Source organism: Gastrolobium bilobum, unplaced genomic scaffold (genome assembly GCF_033153095.1).
Source record: "Gastrolobium bilobum isolate Gb01-03AN ecotype WA unplaced genomic scaffold, APGP_CSIRO_Gbil_v1 utg2134, whole genome shotgun sequence".
Classification (NCBI taxonomy): domain Eukaryota; kingdom Viridiplantae; phylum Streptophyta; class Magnoliopsida; order Fabales; family Fabaceae; genus Gastrolobium; species Gastrolobium bilobum.
Window position 1 is genome coordinate 623520 of NW_026899657.1, and position 23218 is coordinate 646737.

The following is a 23218-nucleotide window of genomic DNA, read 5'->3' on the forward strand; positions in this document are numbered from 1 at the left end:
TCCCCCCATTTGAGGGAGAAACATGCCACACCCGTAACGATAACAACCATGATTTGTTGGGGAAGTATTGGTAACGGTATACAAATTTTGTATACAAAACAACTACTGATACACTCTTGATTGATTGAAGTACGCAAATCATATCCAGTGTAGTTTATAAGAGTTATAAACAAAAATTTTGTAAATATAATCTTTCCCATGATTTGTTATTGGAACTTACCTTTTTCAATGCCGCTACCGGCTACGCTATACTTATGAGATGACACTTCAAAATATCTAATGTATGGTGACCGACACTTTATGACACTCTCTGATATTCCTACCCTGCATGACACTTCAACACAGGTTGAGATACTCAAAAAAAGTTTGAATGTTGCGTTGCGTTTTTAATTCCAAGTATTAAATTCGTTAGATTACGACATTCTATTGAGTTTAATATAAATATATGAGATATCTTATATTTATTTGTAAAATTTATAGATATTATAAGTTTAACTTTATTTTTATGTTAATTATTAAATATTAAATATAATATTCATTACATAAATTAAAAATATTATGTAATATTAAAACGTGTCTTAACATGTCGAAATCTAAACTTTTTTATAATTATCATATCAAAATATCGTGTTATGTATATCCCGTGTAACGTGTTAGTGCAACATAGCACTACACAATTGCAAAGGTACGTTATTATATAATCATTTTATCTAAACAGATAAACAGGTTGTACTTTTATTTTTTTTATCTATTAGTTATTTAATTATTCAAATTAAATGTGTCTATCAATTTATATTTGTGTATTTATCACTACAAGAAAAGTGGGCAATGCCGTCGGATATATTCAGGCGGTTACTAGGAAACCGCCTTCGATGAAACAATGCAGGCGGTTTTGCAAGCGGAAAAATTGACCGTCGAAAATTTGTAGAACAACCCGTCGGAATACTGGCGTTTAATCGTAACCGCCCCAGTATGAAGGTTTTCTGAGGCGGGTAAGGCCGCGTTTGTTCTCAACCGTCATCGATTATGCAGAAAGCAAAGGCGGTTTGGTTGTCGGCTTTGGGAAGGCGTCGTTCTTATTGGTAATACATAGGCGTCGTTCTTATTGGTAATACATAGGCGCTTGAAATCAAACCGCCCTGAAACGAATTTTGGAGGCGGAATTTGGTAAACAAAGGCGGTTTTGTTAATAAAGAAGCATCTGTACGTAACGTTTTATTTTATCTTTTGATTTTGACTGATAATTTTGATGGAAAATTACCAAAATATCATGTTATTTCAATTTTTTTATAAATTTGTTGGAGAAAAACACACTTAATGGTGGGACTACATATTACTTATTAAAGTGAAAAACATGAAAATCCAACGGAAGGCGTAATTATGCAGAAGGTTCGATTATAATGTATGAACCATTATTAATTTCAATTTTTCAAATATTTGCGTGAACAAAATATTTCTTGTATATATAAGTTGTGTTTGATATAGTAAAAATATATTATTACTCACGTAAATATTACAAATTATTAGTATTATCATTTAAAAAAAAGAGAGTAATGTAGTAAAGACGTTCCACTAGAAAAAGTTGTATTTTTTTCAAGTATATACAAGAAATATCTAAATTGGTACTCATCTTTTTTGTCTTGTATGTAATTCAGAAATTATATACAAGGTAGTAGTACATATTCACTTTAAACTTCATCTATAAAATATATTATTTGAAATTAGAGGTGCTAATTGCTAGCATAGCCTTATTGTATTTCTTCCAAATTTGAAGTGCCAATTGCTAGCATGGGCTTAATATACTTATTTCATACAAGTGTCAAGCATGGACGCCAAGATTAAGTCGAAACTATAAAGTGAGATTTCCACAATTAATTGGGATGGAAGTGTTATAATTTGGTAAAGTTCAATTCTGTGTTTTAAATATACACGTGAAGACCGTATACATATCACATTGCTCCTTAGCTGTGACTTGTTCTTTCACTTGGAACTGGAAATTTTTTTTTAGGACTTCCAAATGTGATCATCAGCTCTTTTGTAGTAGCTAGGGAAGGAAGACCTCCCTTGAGAAGATTGGGGAAAGAACAGGGAAAGAGAGAGTAATGTTGTTGTGCATGTGAGGCATAAATTGATATCATCATAAATTCAAAATATAATATAATAAAATATGAATACTAATCAAGAGAAGCCTAAAATATTATGCAATGCACCCTATTATGCTTTGAAGCTCAACTAGAAAAGTGAAGGACTTTTGATGTGCAAACAAAATAAAACAGAATGTACCTTTGAAACCTAAGCCTATAAAATATCCTAGTCAACAAGTTTTTTTACATCTTATATAAGGTAATCCCATGTACAATTCCAAGTATAATTAGCACTGCTACCAATATTTTCAACAAATTGTCATAGAGTTGCAACAATTTATCCTTGTGTATGCAGTTAGGGTAAGTTGGTTCATCAAGCCACTCAAAGAAATCACAGTTGTCACCTCTTTTGTAGTTAGGGCATCCATAGAACATCCTTCGTGGATTCTTGTTTGTTCGAGACATACGCAACACAATCGTTTCTCCACAGTCGCACAACTTCAGCTTTGATGACGATAAAGATGAAGATTGCCCGCAAAATGAACTTTCACACCCACCTATGTGTTTCCTATCTCCACCCATAGTACCTTCGAGTTACTGAAAAGATGGCAACTGAAACAATGAACCCATTATGATAACAGAAAAACAAATGACTTGAAGGGGTCTCCACATCAATGATTCCACACGAATGATGAGTGGTAGTGAACAAACATTTGAGACATGTGCAGAGCATACACAACAGAAAAGACCATGATCAGAAAATGATAAAAGAGAAAAAGAGAGACAGAACCAATTACATGTAAAAATAAATGAGCTATACAAGAGAAAAATAAAAAGAAAGAAAAGTACAAAAATAAATGAGAAAAATAAATAAGCTATAACTCAATACCATATCCTACCATATCTACATATAAGTACTCTCCACGAGCTGCTTTCAAGAACCCCATGATTGTAACCTTAAGTTCAAAACACTACTCATATGCAAAAAGTACAAAAAAAAATGAAAAAGGAAAAGCCAATGAAGATTAGAATCTATCCCCAATACATAAAAATACAATCAGTATAGAATAAAACAAGCATTAGTACAAATATTTTGTGGAATCTTGAACATAACAGAACATCACAAATAATTTAAAATGAAACAAAAGACTTGTAAACTTTCATGTAATCGAAAAGAAAAGCCAGTGTTTTAACAACAAACTTGTACAAACTTCATCACCAAAATTTCATGTTTTCAAAAACATGGTGAAAGTAGGCTGTCAATGTAAATATATACATCGTACCAAATATTTATGATATTTACAATAGAACCGGCTTTCAATGTAAATATTGGGCTTCTCTTCTCAGCTAACCAACATGTCTCTTTATCTTAGTCTCTCAACCAATGAACATCATGGAACTTTCCTATTCTGCCTTGTCTATTTCTACATCAAGAAGTATATATGTTAGTGAAACTCAGGATTTTTCCAACTATCTAATTTGGTTCATATTCTGATCTTGTAAAGCAGATTTTAGAAGGCTTACTGTTATGACTACAAAATAGTTTTCCTTATCACAATCAATCCTAAACCTTAATAAAGAAACCGTTTGCTTTAAGTTTAAACAAGCAGCACATCATTATCAAATCCTTCAACATTATTTAGTCACAATACGATTACATAATCAGGACATAATATATTAAACCATCCAAATTAGCACACAAACAATTTCACCATTCAAAATCCTTGAAAAAGCCTAAACTTAAAACCAAACTAACAACACCCTTTAACATACATCAAAAAACTAATTCAATGACCAAGTATATAACACCATGAATTCATAGCAGAACATCAAAATGAACACCAATATCACCTTAATCCCAAACTAGTTAGGGTCTAACAATCGATGAACCGAAATAAAAAGTAAGAAAAGATACATCATAACACGAAAACCATCATAGCAAAATCAGCAGAACAATCGATGAACCCAAACTATTTTGGAGCAAATGGTTTCTAATAATGATGTCCATAGTTTTCCTTTTCCAACGATGAGCCCGATTGACACAACATTGTTGAGGCCGATTGAAAAGATGAATATTAAAATTAAAAAGCAAAAATTATTCATTCATTAAAAACCTTAATAAAGAAAATATTTGATAAAATATATTGAAAATATATTACTTAGGAGCAAACACGAATTTGCATTTTGGAAAAGTTAACATTTTTGAAAAACAACAAGCCATCGAAACGGACTGCACCTTTGATCTGGCACGCCTACGAGAAATGGTACGCGATCGAGGATGGTACCAACACGAATTGATAACAACGTGGAGAAATGGTACGCCTTCGAGAAATACAAAAATTGGACGAAGCTTGAAGACAGGTTGAAAACGAAGAAAGAGTAAAGAGAGAAAGGAGAAAGAGTAAAGTAAAGGAACCCTAACGGACACTTACCCAACGTCAGTGTTATATTATTTGAATTTTTTCAGTTTTTTTGAGGTGTTTAAGTAGTTTGTTTTTTTATTCGAATTCAAATTTTGTTTAAGTGGTTTATACATTCCTATTAAGTAGTCCGTACTTTAGGAATATGGACAATCTTCCAATTGACTGACCAATTCCAATAAAAAATATAATTTTGGATAACATTGTTATTCTTTATTCTTATTAATCTAAATAGTTTGTTTAGGATAATATTTTTGCTATTAATTAATCTAAATAGTCTATTCATAATGTTAATATATTGGAATAAACATCATCAGAGATGAAAAAAATCCTTTTGTAGTTACACATCCTTATCCCTACTCGTGGTTCCCACCTGAACCAATTGTCTACTTCGCAGTACTTGGAGTAAAAATATAAAAAACTAATTGAGCCTAGGGTTAATTTTCTGTCTTGTTACATGATGGTCTATTTCTCCATAAATATCATTATAGACCAAATATATCCTTACAATCACATATATTCAGTATCAAAACATTTTGGTAATAGAAGGGACAAAACCTTGATTAACCCCAAGTATGAGATAGGAAAATCACAGGACCACGAGAAAGGAAAATCCAATTCTTCTGCCCCATGCTGAGATAGTTTAAGGGAATAGCGTCAATAGTAATTTATGCAATTAATCCTCGTGGGACGACATATGTGTGCAAATAATTGTTTTCCCACTTAACACATTAGTTACGTGCATATGTAGGAATTGTTATATAAGTATTTATATACTGTTATGGATATGAATATCATATCTCAACTACTCAGTGATTGGGACCCCTTGGCCATAAGAGTCTAAGGACCCCTTGGCCATAAGCCTATTGCTTGTGCGCAGTGATTGAGACCTCGACTACAAGCCTAGTATACATTTGATTATACACTATCTCTGAGCCCATACCTCATGGTATAGCAATACGGTCTATCCAGGACATAACATATACATATATAAACTTAACCACACTGAGGGTTGCATTTACAAGTGTTATTTAACGTGTCATTCGTGTTGGTTAGTTATACAGAGATAGACACATTAAATATAGTCAATTTCAATGTTGAACTTTAATGTGTGTTGCCCATGGAAATCTAAATAGTTTGTCTGCTACGCACACACAAAAAATTCTGAAGAGTGAGCTTCATGAATATATAGTCTATCTCAATATGTGTATAATGGGACCCTGTAATTTGTAGACAGTGATGACATTCAAAACAGCAAGGGCATGTTTGGTGCATAGTATAGGATAAGGCCCGATAGTATAAGATCTGATAGTATAAGGCCTGATTGTATAAGACCTGATTGAATTTTAATACTATCCAGCGTTTGGCACGGTATTGTATAAAATAATACATTATATAAGATAATATCATATAGTATTTGATAATGCATTGTATAATATGATTGATGTGACCATCGTATACTAAAAGCTTATACAGCAGAGTCCCTTTATACATCAAAACGATATATAACTTAACAGGCCTATTAGGGTAGAATTAGATCTGATATGAGTTGATCTATTAACCAATGCAATTATCAAATGTTAATATATTAAAAAACAATTGGACACACTGATCAACATATTTTTATAAAAATTACTATCATGTATATATATTAAAAATTAAAAATACTAATATAATTTAAGATTTTTTAATGTAAATTGTAGTTAAATATTTTTTTTTTAAATGTACAATAACTTTTATACTTATTACTAATATATGATATATTTATTAAGAGTAAAGTTATACTTACAAATTTTTATTTACAAAATCTTACAACCTATCCCATTTAATAAAATAACTGATATTTTATATGTTTGAAAAAAAACAGTTAATTATAATGTATCAAAATTATTAACATGATTGAAAATTAAACAAAAATTAATAATAGATTTAATAAATCAACTATCCGTACAATGTATAGGAGATTTTTTGGCCTGCCGCTCCATTTTCCCTCACCTGTAAAAAATATTCCCTCTTCAACTTTTGGGCATCTCAAATATGTAAATTTAACACTCTCTCAGTCAAAACTCAACACTTTGTTAGTCGAACCAGTCAAAACTCAAGTGTGTGTTAGTCGAACCATATCTGTCATAGAGTGGCATTTTTTCTTTATGAGTCCTTTAGTTTACACCTGAATAGCTCACACTAATCTTCTTTCTGTCCCCAATCTTGGGATTTTCTTTGTCTTTCTCCCTCCTTATATCTCTTTAAGCTTTGCCCTAACCCCCATTGATTGACGAAGATAAGCGAAAGGATTGAAGGGTGTTATTTTTTCTCTGATCTTATATCGTTTGCCCTAACCCACATTGAATCTGTTCTTATGTTTCTTTTTGTTGTATTGCTATCATTGTAGGGTTTAAAGGGTTTCAAGCTTTTGAAACGAGTGGAAAGCCCTTCAGCTCTACAGGTTCACAATATAGTCTTTTCTGCTTGTCTGCATGTGTTATGGATTGAACCTCTTTGGCCTTTGTATTTTCACGCATGTGTAAAATTGTATTTATTTTTTCCCAAATCTTCGTTCTTGGTTTGAACCTTTTCATTTTTGGCTTATTTAGTTTTTCTGATTTTTTCGTTATAGCTTTGTGAGTCTTGTTAGATGATGTTGTCTTTGAGCGCAGATAAACTTTACTTTCCTTTGGAAAAAATTGTACCTTTTTTAAATGTTGAGTTGTACCTTTGGAAAAAACTTTACTTTCGTTATACCTTTGCAAAAATAACAGTCTTTGAAATTAGTCATGATAATTAAAATCTCAATTTATCTCTTACGTTTTGTACGATTTATCCTTCTCCACGATGTCGTTACTGATGATGCTGCAAAACTATCACATCCTTTCTTCTTCTTCTTTTAATGTATTTTTTCTTTTAATTACAAAAATTTTAAGTGCGTGCATCATTTGCTTCAGAGCCACGCAATGTTCGACTTGGGTTGGCCACAGATGGTTTTAATCCATTCGGTAATATGAGCTCCAGCTATAGCGTTTGGCCAATTATTTTAATCCCCTACAATACGCCTCCATGGTTGTGTATGAAGTCGACATCATTTATTATTTCAACGATTATACCAGGTAAAAAAATGCCGGGAAATAATATTGATGTGTACTTACAACCGTTGATGAAAGAGTTGATTGAATTATGGCATGAAGGTGTAGATGCATATGATGCTTTGACACGGGAGATGTTTAAGCTACAAGCAGCTTTAATGTGGACAATTAGTGATTTTCCTGGTTTGGGTAATCTATCTGGGTGGAATACACACACTGGGTTAGCATGCCCAGTGTGCAACTTTGACTTTGAACCTACTCGTCTTTATCATAGTAAGAAGTGGTGTTTTATGGGTCATCAACGTTTTCTTCAGCAAAGACATCAGTTTAGATTGAACAAGGTTCGATTTAACGGAAAACAAGAACTACGCAATCGTCCAAGGATATTATCTGGCTGTGAAATTCTTTAACAAGTTCAAAATGTGAATGTTACCTTTGGTCAACCACCCGAAGTTAGCGAAAAAGGGAAAAGATTAAGAGTTGGTGACCGTGATGCACAAGGAAATGCCCAACAATGGAAAAAGAAGAGCATATTCTTTGACCTTCCATATTGGAGACATAATTTATTGCGTCATAATCTTGACATGATGCATATTGAGAAGAATGTCTGCGACAATATCATATACACCTTGCTTAATGATTCCTCAAAATCAAAAGATCATTTGAATGCTCGAAGAGATCTACAAAGAGTGGGTTGCAAGCCTGACCTTTGGCCAAATCAGAATGGAAAATATCCTTTAGCAGTGTATACAATGACCAGTCAAGAGAAGAAGGCTTTTTTGAAGACATTGCGGAATATCACTGTACCAGATGGTTATGCAAGCAATATATCAAGGTGCATTGATGTTGATTCTATGAAAGTGAGTGGGACGCTGAAAAGTCATGATTGTCATATATTGATGGAGCAACTACTACCATTGGCTACTAGAATATCATTGCCTGATAATGTATGCAGCATTTTGATTGAATTATGCTCATTTTTCAAGCAACTCTGTGGCAAGGTGTTGAGCGTTACAGAATTAGATAATATACAGAGGCAAGTTGTGCTAACCCTGTTCCATATGGAAATGTTGTTTCCTCCTTCATTTTTTACTGTCATGATTCATTTGATTGTTCATCTTGCTGATGAAGCTAAGCTTGGAGGTCCCGTTCACTATCGGTGGATGTATCCTATTGAGCGGTATTTGGGACAATTGAAATCATATGTTCGTAATAGGGCACAACCAGAAGGGTCAATTGCAGAAGGGTACCTTATGCAAGAAATCCTAACATTTTGCTCAAGGTACTTGGACAATATTGAGACTCGGTGGAATCGACCTAGACGTGTTGATGATGCTCATGATGACATACAACCCCAAACACGCATAGATCAATTATTTCCCAAAGTAGGTAAGCCAATTGGTGCAACAACGTTTTTCAATCTCACTAACATAGAAAGATTACAAGCACATAGACATGTACTTACCAATTGCCCACTTGTTGAAAAATATCTTGAGTAAGTACCTAGGTTTTTGACTTACAATTTCCTTTCATTGGCTAAGTTATTGTCTTTATCCTTTTAAAGTGATGTCTTTGTTTAGGGAGTTTAGGACAGATGTTAAGAGGCAGCTAAGGAGAACTACTCGAAGTCAAGCGGAGATAGATAAGCGGGTTCATAGAGAGTTTGTAGATTGGTTCTCCAAACGAGTGAGTAATGTTTCACGAATTAGACATGCTTATAGAGTAATAACTTATATAAAATTCTAAACATTATCATTACTACATTTGTCTGTCTAGATTATTGTAGATATCAACAATATTGAGGAATCAGATGTAGCTATCATGCTTTCTCTTGCTAAAGGTCCATTTTACCAAGCTAGAAGGTTTAGTGCATATAATGTAAATGGCACTAAGTTTCGGACCTTAGAAAGAGACAATAACTGAAAAACACAAAATAGCGGGGTTTATGGGACGTTTGACACTAGAAGTTACTCAAGTAGTAGAGATGGCCAGATGATATGTGGGTGGGGTTCCTTATTACGGGAAATTGAATGACATCATTGAGATGAATTACAATGGTTTGTTCGTAGTGTCTTTGTTTAAATGTCAATGGGTCGATACAACTACTCAAAGAGGACTAAAGAAAGATAAATTGGGATTTACACAAGTTAACTTTTCAAAACTAATACATACTGGTGAAAAAGATGATGATGAGCCATATATTAAAGCTTCTGAAGCTCAAATGGTGTTTTATGTTGATGATGAGAAAGAAAAAGGTTGGACCCTGCCAATTCATGTCAAGCCAAGAGACTTGTTTGATATGGGTGAAGATATTATGACATGGACTGGCCAATTTCCTTCACAGAACTTGGACAATGTTGATGTGGATGACACAACACCTCCACAATTATCACGACCTTCCACAGATGATGACAATCCATTTCTGCCTGCTAATCTCAACGATGATGAAGAAATGGAAATATGATAATACTATTCCTTAATACAGTTACTGTACTTGTTTACATATGACTTTTTTTTGGTCTTTGTGCAGTATCTACCATATAATTGGTGTTTTTTGTTCACATCACTGCATAATTTAAAGTGTTAAACAGTTTATTAAACAACAACTGTATTGTTAAAATATATGTACATTCTTGTTTTACTGGTTTAATGAATATCAAAATGTGTACATGCTGGATTTGCAGGTATAATTAACCAAAGATACAGTAGCATGTTGGTTTAATCAGTTTAAATTTTGCAAAAAAAAATATTATGCTATAGTTACTGGTCTTACTGATGATGTAATTTGATTTGTATCTTCATGGTAAAAAATGATATATGTGTGCTTGTCACAATCTTCTGTAAATAGGACAATGGTACGTACAAAAAGGTTCACAAAAAGGACCAACTCGACAACGACTCAAGAACACATTAGTACCGACTCATTACTACCGACTCAAGAACTGAATAGTCAACCACATGATTTGGTGGTCCACCAACAAGTTCCTCCTGTTCAATCTGCACCTCAACCTGCTGCATCTTCAACTGCGCAACCTACAGCACAACCTGCTCAATCTGAACCACTTAGTGGTCAATCTGAGCCATCCAATCGAAGAGCACGAAACCCTTCCCAAAGGACATGCAATAAGTATTGGGTTGTTCAAGTGTTAGGTAACTACATCTGTTGTAACCAATATTGCATTCTTATACTAATGTTATACTTGATTAACATATTCTCACAATATAGTTTTTATCTTCTTCTTGCATTAAACAACAATGTAATAGCTGATAATGGAGTGGCTGATGACGAGAGATTACGTGTGCGGGATCTTTTGGTACTTCCACCTCATAAGAGAGTAGTTGTCGAATGGAATGAAGAGAATCAACCTGTTGGGGAGGCAGCTGGCCTATTGGGTGGTTTTTTGGGACACATTGCGTGCAACCCTAACATATTTCCTATTAGTTATGCAAGGTGGCCTGACGTTGATGACATCTACAAGACTGATGTTTGGGTCAACACTATTAAGGTAACAATGGTTTTTATTTTAAAATATGTTAAAGTTTTAATTAAATTATTATGTATAATTTTTGGCTCAAATTTCTCTTGCAGAAGAGATTCGTTATGGATAATGATGACCACTACCATTATTGTATGGGCAACATGGGTAAGAAGTGGAAAGACAATAGGTGGAGACTAGCCAATGAGATATATCAAAAAGACAAATCGTTTCAGGAAAACCTTGATTTATACCCTAATGGCATGACAAGGGAACAATGGGCAAGCTTTTTGACATATAAAACAAGTGAGAAAGCAAAGGTAATGATTAATGCCAAAAAGATTTGTTGGTTGCTGTCTGTTCTATTCAAAAATAATAAATTTATTTTCATTCAACATGCAGAAGTATAGTATCATCAATACTGCAAATAGACAGAAACAAACAATTCCACATACACTTGGCTCAAAGACTTTAGCAAGGAGGAAAAGGGAGCTGGTATGGTCTTTTAAAACATGTTTAATTTTTTATTATGATTGTATTCTGCTTATGTAAATAGTTGTAATAATGGCCTTTGTGTGATGCCAAATGTCAGGAAATACAAGAAGGACGCAAATATAGCAGAGGTGAGATGTATGTTGTTTCTCACATAAAAAGAGATGGCAATTTTGTGTGTGACGAAGCTAGGCTGAAAAATGTATGAAATTATCATTGTAATTTATTTTTTACATTACTGTCTACCTTTAAGGAGCTTTGTTACATGGTTCTCATGTCCTGTATGTAGGACCAATTACTTGCACAGATAGAACAAGCCAATACTGAACAAGAGGCTTTTGTACATGTTTTTGGGAAGGAACACCCAGGTCGCGTTAGAGGCATGGGTTTTGGGGTGGTCCCCAGCCAAATCCGTAGAACATCTACTAGTTTAGCCTCAACTTCTTCTACTGGTCCTACACAAGCTGAGTATGATGCCTTGAAAGAAGAATTGGACACTATAAAGGGCAAGGTGCTAGAAATCGACACATTGAAAGCGCAAATGGCACTTTTTATGCATACTTTTGCTGGTTAGTTACCATCTAATCAGGTATATGACCCCTTTTCTACGAATTGCACCATCAGTTTAACTATATTTCACTTAATGTTTCCTTTGTAAAATCTGTGGTTCTATTGCAATGTATAAAATCTGTGGTACTTCTGTCGTACATGTTGTTTCATCGGGTTTGCTGTACATGCTAGATTTGCTGTGCTGGGATTTTAATATTAAGTTGTCTATGATTATATACTATATATCATAAGCTGTCTGTGTATCGATTAAATGGTTGAAGGTATATATATTCAAAATGTCTTCGTTTCTTACTGTCTATGGATTATATGATTTCTGCTATATATATTGTAAATGTCCTGGATTATTTCTGTGTATGGATACCATACTGGTTACTGGTACTATTATTCAAAATGTCTTGGAATATTACTCTGTATGGATTATGTTTATTAGGATATATATTCAGTTGTCTTTGATTATTGGTCTGTATGGATTATATGGTTTCTGGTATATATATTAAAATTTTCACTCTCGTATTTGTATGTATGAAATATATAGTTGCTGGGATATAATTACATGTCTTGGATTTATAATGTGTATAGACTATTTGGTTCCTCAGTTGCACTCTCTTACCTATTAAGTAATTTGTTTCTGTTCTGTTGAAGTGAGTTATTCTTATGTCAGGATATATTTTACATGATAAGTGTATAAACAGTACTTATCATGTACTCTGCCTCTATTAATAATACAAGTCTCTGCAATTCTCCAACTCACTTTTCTCTTCTTCTTTTTTCTCAACATACATTCTTCTAAAACATTAATGGATTAATGTATGCTATTTTCCCCCCACTATATCAGGTTGTTGAGTTGGGCTCTCCTGGAATCAGAAAGTCCTCACATGCTAGTCATAACCCTTCTGATGGGCCAACAACATCAAATCAAGCACCCCTACCACCATAATTTTAATTTCGCATTATTTGGAAGTTTTCCATAGGACATGTATTCTGGATATTACAGTGGTTGTACATGGAACTTGGTTCTTTTGGATGTTGACATTGAAGTGTCAAATTTTGATGTTTTTCATGTAACAGCAGTACCAAGGTCCATTTTTTGGATGCTAGAAATTACCTAGTTTTGCCTATAACCTGGGTATATTTTGGACGTTAGTAGTTACCTAGTTTTGCATAGAACATGGGTATTTTTTTGCCTAGTTATCTATTTGGGTTTTGTATAGCAATTGACCTCTGCTGTATATGTATATCACACTGTTTCCCAGTTTAAAGAATGAAAGATGTTTACTTTTTGCATAGATATTCTCCATGCATCAATGTTTATAAAGTCTTGAATAAAAGAATATTGGATTTTTTATATAAAAAAAATTAATTAAAAACAATTTTACCTTTTTAAAAAAAATACGTTGCTCTGATAGTTTGTGGTGATTTTTTATTTTTTAAGAATAAATTAAATACTTTAAAATAAATACGTTTCACCTTTTTTAAATAAATAAAACAATTTCATATTTTATTTAATTTAAAAAAATACTTTTACCGAGGCGGTTAACCAACCGCCAGATTGAAATGTTTGCATTTTCCCAAAGAGTAATCAACGACCGGTAAATCCGCCACGTCAAACACCGTTGTAGTGAATAACCAGGCAGTTCGTATAACCGCCTTCATATGAATTTTTCATTTTTTTTGGAATGCTCTACGACGACTTTATCCGCCTGGTTAACCACCCTTGTCTAATCCTGGCGAATATTCCAACGCTTTTCCCAAACCGCCTTTGTTTGACTTCTCGACCATGATAACTGATGCGGATGTTCAACCGCCGACTGCATCATACTAAGGCGGTTTTAACCGCCTTTGGATGTTCAACCAACCGCCTTTATATGCACAGTTTGTTGTAGTGTATATATAAATGTCTTTCCAATAACTAATTAACTTTGATTTCATAAATTTCCAATATAACTTAATATACTATCTCGTTCAAATAATCGAAATAATTATCAATTATAGTATAAATGAAATATAAACAGCTAAAACTTACATGAGTAGGTCAAATATTTTAGTTGTTAAATTCAATTATTATGAGCTGCGGCCCAAAAATCATGATTAGGGACAGTAACCATTTTGATATTTGATTTATTAGTGTAAGAGAGGTTAGGTCTATATCCTTTGAAGAGTAAAATAGGTGTTTCTAAAGGAAGTGATATGGATAAATTTTTTTAAAGGAGTCACCCTATGAGTATCTCAAAAGTGGCCGACAAAAGAGATTGTATAAAGAGAATGGTAGCTTTATATTGAATAACAAATGATTTCGATAAAATCGATGCTTTTCTTAAGTAAAATATTGATAAAGTTATCTAAAAAAATTGCAGATCAGGTTTTCTTGATGTGTTTAGTATAGGGTCACTCAAATGGAGTTTTACTGTTTACTTCGAGTAGGTGGTTTTTTTTCTATTCTTCTTACCCAAACTTAAAAAGTAATGGATAAGCAGGAATAACATGTATCAATTGATTCATGTGCTTGGTGGTGGTTGTGTGTTTTTTTAGCTTAGTTAGACTTTGTTTTGCATAATTGCATTTGAGATCAGGTTCTAAATAAATTTTTGGTTAATTAATTAGGAGATGAAAGTTTTAATACCGCTACTCAAATACTTGAGTGCACAAAATACGTACGCTCTAAATTTGTGATATCAGGGTCAATTCTCATCCTGTCAGCTTACAAGTTGTACTCTGCGGGCCCCAAATTAAGGAAATAAAAAAAGAATTACATAACATTCAAAAGTTTTGTGAGCTGCAGAAACAGTATAAGAGAATATATTCAATGATTTGATTCTTTCCTGGTAAATGTTGTATTCCTACGCAAATATATTCTGACCAAGATGGGGACCAGTGTATAGCATATTCAAAGTTGGCTGGCTGCTCTCCCACCATCAAAACCAGACTCAGTTTCAGTGTTTCAGAAACAGTGCACAAACATGGCTCATCATGAGCTCAATCATCACGCAGTGACAATCATAGAGCGTTGTCAAGTGTCTCCCCCACCAGCCTCACTTCCCGTAACAACTCTTCCCCTCACTTTCTTTGATATTCCTTGGTTTTACTGCTACCACCACCCTGTTCAACGCATCTTCTTCTACGAGTTTCCATATCCAACCCATCACTTCCTCAAAACAGCACTTCCCAATCTCAAACACTCTCTTTCCCTCACTCTCCAACACTTCTTCCCCTTCGCCTCCAATCTCATTGTCCCTCCACACCCACACGTGCCTTACATCCGCTACCAAGACGGTGACTCTCTCTTCTTCACCGTCGCAGAGTCCACCGCAGACTTCACCCTTCTCGTATCTGATTCACCACAAGACGTTCGAGATTGGCACCCCTTAGTTCCCACGTTGCCTTCACCACTTACTACGGAGGATGGCACACGTGTGGTCCCTCTCATGGCCATTCAAGTTACTGTTCTACCAAACTCTGGATTCAGCATCTGCCTTGCCTTCAACCACCTTGCTGGGGATGGAAAATCACTTCATCTTTTCATGAAGTATTGGGCTTCCGTTTGCAAGGCAAGAGGGGATTTGGCTTCCATTGAAGGTTCTTTGTCTCTTCCTTCCCATGAGAGAGACATAGTTAAAGACCCAAAGGGACTTGAGCTAATTTACTTAAGAGAACTACAACATTCTTTGTCGGAAATCATGGAGTTTGCAGGCCTCGTGCGAGATGTTTACACTAACAAGGTACGCACCACTCTTGTATTGAGTCGTGAACATGTTGAGAAACTAAAGAAATGGGTTTCTCTTAAATTGACAAGTTACGCTTCAGGGACATTGCATATATCAACCTTTGTTGTAACATGCTCCTTGATTTGGGTTTCTATGATCAAATCAGAGCAGAGCAAAGGGAATTGTGTTGCAAAAGACTGTGATGAACTCTGCTACTTGGTTTTTCTAGCAGATTGTCGTGATTTCCCTGAATTTTCATTACCTTCAACGTACTTTGGGAATTGTCTAGCCTCTTGCATTGTGGCAATGAAGAGGAGTGAGCTCGTGGGAGAACATGGGGTCGTTGAGGTAGCAAATGCTATTGAAAGGAAAGTTAGAGATTTGAAGAGTGATGCTTTGAGAAATGCTGAAAATTTGATGTCAGATTATAGAGAATTGTGGAAACCAGGTAAATCAAAACTAGTAATTGCAGGATCACCAAAATTGGCAGTGTACGAGACTGATTTTGGGTGGGGAAAGCCTAAAAAGTCTGAAGTAGTACATATTGATTCAGCACGAAGAGTTTCTCTTTCTGATTGTAGAGACAAAGAAGGTGGAATTGAGGTTGGAGTGGCACTTTACAGGATTCGAATAAATAATTTCTTCAAAATATTGCAAGAACAACTTGATAATGTTGTAGTTAGTGGATGAATCATCCAAGCACCCACCATCTCCACTTTCGAAGTTCTTTATAAAGTTATATGTACTTGTAGTTCTTGATAAGCAGACTGATTGCTTGATGTGTGTTCAGAGCCCTTAATGTAAAACTAATTGTGTCTCAGGTATAACATTAAGTGTTAGTTGATTTAATTAATAAAAGGGCATAATGGTAATTGACAGTACAGGAAAGTTATTAAAAGAGGAACTGCTGATAGGTGCAGTTACATAAGTGTTATATGGTCAGTTTTCTGTGTAAGTGTCTCTGACAGGAAAGAACGCTCTATCTGGGATCTGCCTATGATAGTTGTATCCTATCCCTATCAAAGAAGATACAAGAACAGTGAAGGGTAAAGACTCAGAGAAAGAATCTCACCATCAAAGTGAAACTCATAAATTCTGAAGATCCTCTGTCATGTTCTTGAATGATTACTGTTGAATGTGAATAAATGTATTACTGATGAAATTAACTTATATGTGGTATCAGAACTTGTGTTTAAGAGTTTATGATTTTCCGTAAACAATTATGCATGATCTCTTGATTCATGAAAAGCTAGGGTTTTTTGAAAAAATTGACGATCATCGTTGAAAATAAAATAAAAGTCGATCAATATAAATTATTCGGTTTTCGCGATCATCATTTGAATTTTGCGTTCATATTACGGTTTGCATATTGATTTGAAATGCATATTTCAAATACTGCATTTTATGATGTCGTGATCGTGAGTTCTGAAGAAAAAATTTGGATTGACTTTATAATTCACAAAAGGACAAAACCCATTATTTCCATATTATCGATTTGCAAAATGAAATCCATTCCTTTCAATTCAAAGTTACCGATTTGCAAAATAAAAGTGAAGTGGGATTCGATGGATATATATATATGCATGAAGTTGCGTGAGATTTCCTGCCCATTGATATTTTCTCGGTTTCCGTGTTCAAATGGTTTTGAATTTACGAGACTTGTATACTGGCGTTTTGAATCCACTTGTATATATAAAGAATGATGATATATATTCTTGAATTGTAAAAGCATGCCAGTACATGTCACTGTCACAATATTTTTTTTTTTCTAAACCATCAATGATTATGTAATGTGGTTGGATTAAAATTGAATGTGAAAATTTAATTTTATTATTGTTTATGAAATAAAGGTAGGATCCTTTGACACCGGTATCAAATTTGAAGTTTGACATCTCATCCGAGGGTCATTAGATCAAAAAAGATCAATGGTGTCACATGTTTACAAATCAGAGTCGTTGATCTTTTTTGATCTAACGGCTCTCAGATGAGGTGTCAAACTTCAAATTTGACACCGGTGTCAAAGGATCCTGGCTCTATGAAATATTAAAATTTTGAAATTAATTATGGTAGATTTGTTAGTCACCAAATTGGCCAAATCTTGAAGAGTTATTTTAATTTCAAATATTATGAATTTTATTTCAATTACCATGACTGTGATGCTATGAATAGTATGAAATAATTTTCATGTTGTGGTATATTGTAGTTCATTATTATAGAACAGTTAGGAATCAACCCAAATGTTGATTATTTGTTTTATAAAATGAACATGTATGTTGGTATTGTTGGCATATTTTCTCACATTTGGACATCCAAAGATGACAAATATTTATGATAGGGGTATGCATTATTGCCAAATTATGTGAAATTTATATAGCATCATTATAGTTAATGTTGTATGTTAATGGATCCCCAAAGGTGAACATTGATATGCATTGAAATTAGTATATTTGAATCTGTGAATTATGTTAGTATGTGACATGTATGACTCAAAGCATTAATGTTTTAAATGTTATTCCTCGCAGTACCAGTTGCTACACATTCCATGTTCTCAACTGTTGCAGTTTTTAATGGTCTGAACTTCTCTGAATGGAAAGAGCAAATCAAATTTTACCTTGGGGTAATGGATATGGATATGGCTCTTAGAGAAGAGATACCTGGTGCTATTACTGATGAAAGCACTGAGGATGAAATGAACCATTTTAAGAACTGGGAAAGATCCAACAGATTAAGTTTGATGTACATGAAAATGAGCATTGCAAGCAACATTAAGTCAGCTCTTCCACAAACTGAAAGTGCCATCGAAATGATGAAACTTGTGGAAGAACGCTCCCAAACAGCTGATAAGTCTCTTGCTGGGACACTTATGAGTACACTGACCACCATGAAGTTTGATGGTTCGCATACTATGCATGAGCATGTTATTGAAATGACAAGCATTGCGGCAAAATTGAAAGCATTGGGAATGGTTGTGGATGAGAACTTCCTGGTGCAGTTCGTATTGAACTCATTACCGTCTGAATATGGTCCTTTCCAAATGAACTATAACACCATGAAAGATAAATGGAATGTGCATGAATTGCACAGTATGCTAGTTCAGGAGGAAACCAGACTTAAGAATCAGGGAGCTCATTCCATCAATTATGTAAAGCATCAAGGAGCTGAAAAGAATAAAGGAAAGAAGCATGAGAAGAAAGGAGGAGGAGGAGGACCCCTTAAAGTGAATGAGGCATCTTCTTCTAAAATCCACAAAAAGGAAAGTAATGCAAAGATGAAGTGCCATTTCTGTAAAAAGGAAGGGCATTTCAAAAAGGATTGCCTGAAACGTAAGGCTTGGTTCGAAAAGAAAGGTAAGCCTAGTGCTTATGTATGTTATGAATCAAACCTGGCTGAAGTTCCTTATAATACTTGGTGGATTGATTTTGGTTGTACTACTCATGTTTCTAATACAATGCAGGGATTTCTTATGACCCAAACCACAAGGCCAAATGAAAAGTTTGTCCTTATGGGCAATAGAGTGAAAGTTCTGGTGGAAGCTGTTGGGACGTACCGTTTAATTCTCGACAGTGGATTTCATTTGGATTTATGTGAAACTCTTTATGTACCTAGTATATCTAGGAATTTAGTTTCAATTTCCAAACTTGATGTTGCTGGATACTCTTTTAAATTTGGTAGTGGTAGTTTCAGTTTGTACAAGCACAATCATTTGATTGGTAATGGTACTTTATGTGATGGATTATATAAATTATGTCTTGATAATCTTTATGCTGAAACGCTTATGACTCTGCATCATAATGTTGGTACTAAACGTGCCTTAATTAATGAATGTTCTGCTTACTTGTGGCACAAACGTTTGGGACACATTTCCAAAGAAAGGATGAAAAGATTGGTAAATAATGAAATTCTTCCAGATTTAGACTATACTGATTTAAATATTTGTGTGGATTGTATTAAAGGAAAACAAACAAAACACACAAAGAAAGGAGCCACAAAGAGCACTCAGCTTCTTGAAATTATACACATTGATGTATGTGGTCCGTTTGATGTTAATGCTTTCAATAAAGAAAAATATTTTATCACTTTCATTGATGATTATTCACGTTATGGTTATGTCTATTTGCTGCATGATAAGTCTCAAGCTGCAAATGCTTTGAAGATTTATATTAATGAAGTTGAAAGGCAATTAGACAGAAAGGTGAAGATTGTCAGGTCTGATAGGGGTGGTGAATATTATGGAAGGTATGATGAAAGTGGACAACATCCGGGCCCATTTGCTAAATTTCTGGAAAAGCGTGGTATTTGTGCTCAATACACAATGCCCGGTACACCGCAACAAAATGGTGTATCAGAAAGGCGTAATAGGACCTTACTGGATAATTAAGCATGTTAATAATTATACATGCTATCATAAAGTCTAATCATAATAAATAAATCAGCATCACCGTCCACTACTCCAAGGCTGGGGCCTTGCCCCTAGAAGCATCACCACTACTCTGGGTACCTAAAACGATGTCCCCAAACCTAGAGGATACCCGAGTAAGCTCAAGGTATCCGAGTCAAAAGTTATAGAGGATCATCAGTAAGCTCAAGGTTCATAGAGGATCCTCTAATCCCTTGAGCCCACTTCCTGCATGACATGTCAACACCAGATTCAGATACCCGAGTCAAAAGTTATGGTCTTTCAAAGTTTTACGTGAAATTGTTAACTTTTTGTGACACGTGTCAACACCAGACGAGTCACGCCTAAATTAAGCGTAAATGCCTCGCGGGTGACATCTAATTTAGGTGTGACTGGTGACGCCCAATCCAGGCGTGACACACTGCAATACACGCGTAAATAGTTTCAAAACAACAATAAATTCATAATTTGATATTTAAATTACCATTAATTAATTTTTTTCCCTCTAAACGAAGAAATATTCGTCAAATGGATTCATGCATTTTTATTCATGTTTAATGCGATATAACCCACATGATCATCAAATAACTTCTATTTTAAATTATTCATTCCAAATAGTATTAAACTAAATACAAAAACACCAATAGCAAATCTATTTGCTTCTATCCAAATGTTTTCATTTACCCATAATTACAAACATAAAATTATATCTGTGAAAGGTTTCAATCATATCCAACAAGGGTCTTCTAAATCCAATATAAAAAATGCAATGTATTATGAATTTCAATTCCAAAACAAAGGAACCTTCTTCTAAATTAATCATGTGAAAACTCATTTTTTTCCTAAAGTCTAGATCAAATCATATATAACTCTGACTAACACACTCTCTCCTAAATTGATATTTCGAGTATAAAATATGATAAAATAAATCAAAGGGTGAATTAAATTAAATCAATGGATAAATTACACTAAATTCAAATATATTATATTATTCGGTATCATGGTATATTAGTATATCTATTCTATCCAATACCAAAACAATCAAGAGCTAATGTATGAATCTTATTATACATATCTGATATCATTTAAACAATGATATCATTTTATCCGATACCAAAATCATTATATCCAAAATTGTACAATTACCTCAAATTCAAGCCCGTATTGGATAACACAACAATTTAGATAAATCGTTCAAGATAAAAAAAAAAACTTGCAATTGAACCAACACCTCACTACATAGCATTGAGTTACTTCCACCACAATTTGCAATGACCAGTTACATGGAAGAGAGAGGAACACATAACATAGCATTTTGTTTTCTATAAGACAGATATATAATCAAAAGGAACTTCTATTCAGCTTTTACTTATACTTATATATATATATATATATATATATATATATATATATATATATATATATATATATATATATCTTGTTTGAAGAATTAATAATAAAAAATATATTTGATCAACACAATCAGTTCCAAATCAAATAAACAAATAAAGTCACTTTCGTCATCAAAAATAAAAAATAAAAATTGACAAACACAATTGGTTCCAATTTTTATTTTATTTTTTAAAGTCAGCATTATTTTGCGTTTCGTCAATTTCATCAAATAAAGGCAACATTGTTTTTCATCAATATTAATATTACATGGTGAACAGTAGCACCTACATTGATGATATTCCACACAATCTTGTTCTTTCATACATTTGTTTTTGTCTCCTATTCTTGTACTTTCGACTAATGATGCTTTTAAAGACAGAATATCAACAAGATCACCATTGAACACAATTTATATGTCGATGATTTTGTTTCATCGAGAACAATGAAAAAACAATAAATTAAATCCAAAACAAAATTCATTCATATCCAATAATAAAGCACTGTGTCAGGATAAATAAAAGAAAGCACCGGCTCCTAATTATTCATATAATCTAGACTCTGATATCAAATGTAAATAATTTTAAAATAGGATTATATGATTTTAGAACATCAAAAGGTTTAGGCTTACCTGACGAAGACATGATTTTTTATTTCTATCTTGCTTCTTGCTTGCTCCGATATTCCTGCAAAGTTTGAAAGACCAGAGATCTTCCTCTACAATTCACCTAGATTGTATGATTTTAAAACAACAAAAGATTTAGTCTTATCTGTTGAAGACATGATTATTGATTTCTATCTTACTTCTTGCTTGCTTCGATCTTCCTGCAAAGTTTGAAAGACCAAATCTTCCTCTGCAATTTACACTATTATCTAATCACAACCGTCGATGGAGCGAGTTATATATGGAGTGATGGTTTTTCAACATACTATGAATGCATATGAGATCTAATCAAACTTATTAACCCTAATCCCTTTTCGATCATGGGCCTATGAGTTAGGCCTATACTATTATCCACACTAATTAGTTTATAGATATTCAAGCTCAAACAAAAGAATCATTTATTTAAATGAGCTTTATATTGCACCATAATATGGATCATGTCTTAGCTCATTTTTATCAAAATAAAAAAACTACAATTGATTAATATTGGATATTCAAATGTGATGAGTCTCGCATTGGTTGGTAATGGGCTAAGTGAAGTGTATATAACTGGAAGGACCCATGAACCCAATATCTTAAGATTTTGGGTTGAGACATGGTGTCGAGCCCACTTGATGTGGATGGTTTAGCCTTAGCTCATTGGTGGTAGTCCCCTGCCCAAGTACTCAACCCGCTTCAAGCCAATCACAAGGCTGATTCGAGCACAACATGACTCTGATACCATTGTCAGGCGGGTCCAGAGGTAGCCCGTGACGGGGGACCACCACCAATGGACTAAGCTAAACCAGCCATATCAAGTGAGTCATTCACTTGATATGATGGTCTAACTTAGCCTATTAGTGGTGGTTCCCCGTCACGAACTTTACCTGGACCCACCTGATAATGGTATCAGACTTGGGTTGGACTCGAACTAACCAAATATATTTGGCTAGGAGGCGAGTTGAGT

General features: G+C 34.0%; 2 protein-coding genes across 2 annotated transcripts; both read left to right on the top strand.

The window, feature by feature from the left end:
* The first annotated feature begins 10436 nt into the window (after nucleotides 1-10436).
* LOC133292357 (uncharacterized) lies at nucleotides 10437-12126 on the top strand. The gene is made up of 6 exons (XM_061490765.1): nucleotides 10437-10734; nucleotides 10849-11090; nucleotides 11174-11380; nucleotides 11463-11555; nucleotides 11653-11754; nucleotides 11842-12126. Exons 1-6 carry the CDS (start codon nucleotides 10437-10439, stop codon nucleotides 12124-12126), a joined length of 1227 nt encoding a protein of 408 aa, XP_061346749.1.
* A 2953-nt stretch (nucleotides 12127-15079) lies between these two features.
* Nucleotides 15080-16855, top strand: LOC133292358 (coumaroyl-CoA:anthocyanidin 3-O-glucoside-6''-O-coumaroyltransferase 1-like). The gene has a single exon (XM_061490766.1). It carries the CDS (start codon nucleotides 15080-15082, stop codon nucleotides 16511-16513), a length of 1434 nt encoding a protein of 477 aa, XP_061346750.1. The 3' UTR covers nucleotides 16514-16855.
* The last annotated feature ends 6363 nt before the right edge of the window (nucleotides 16856-23218 follow it).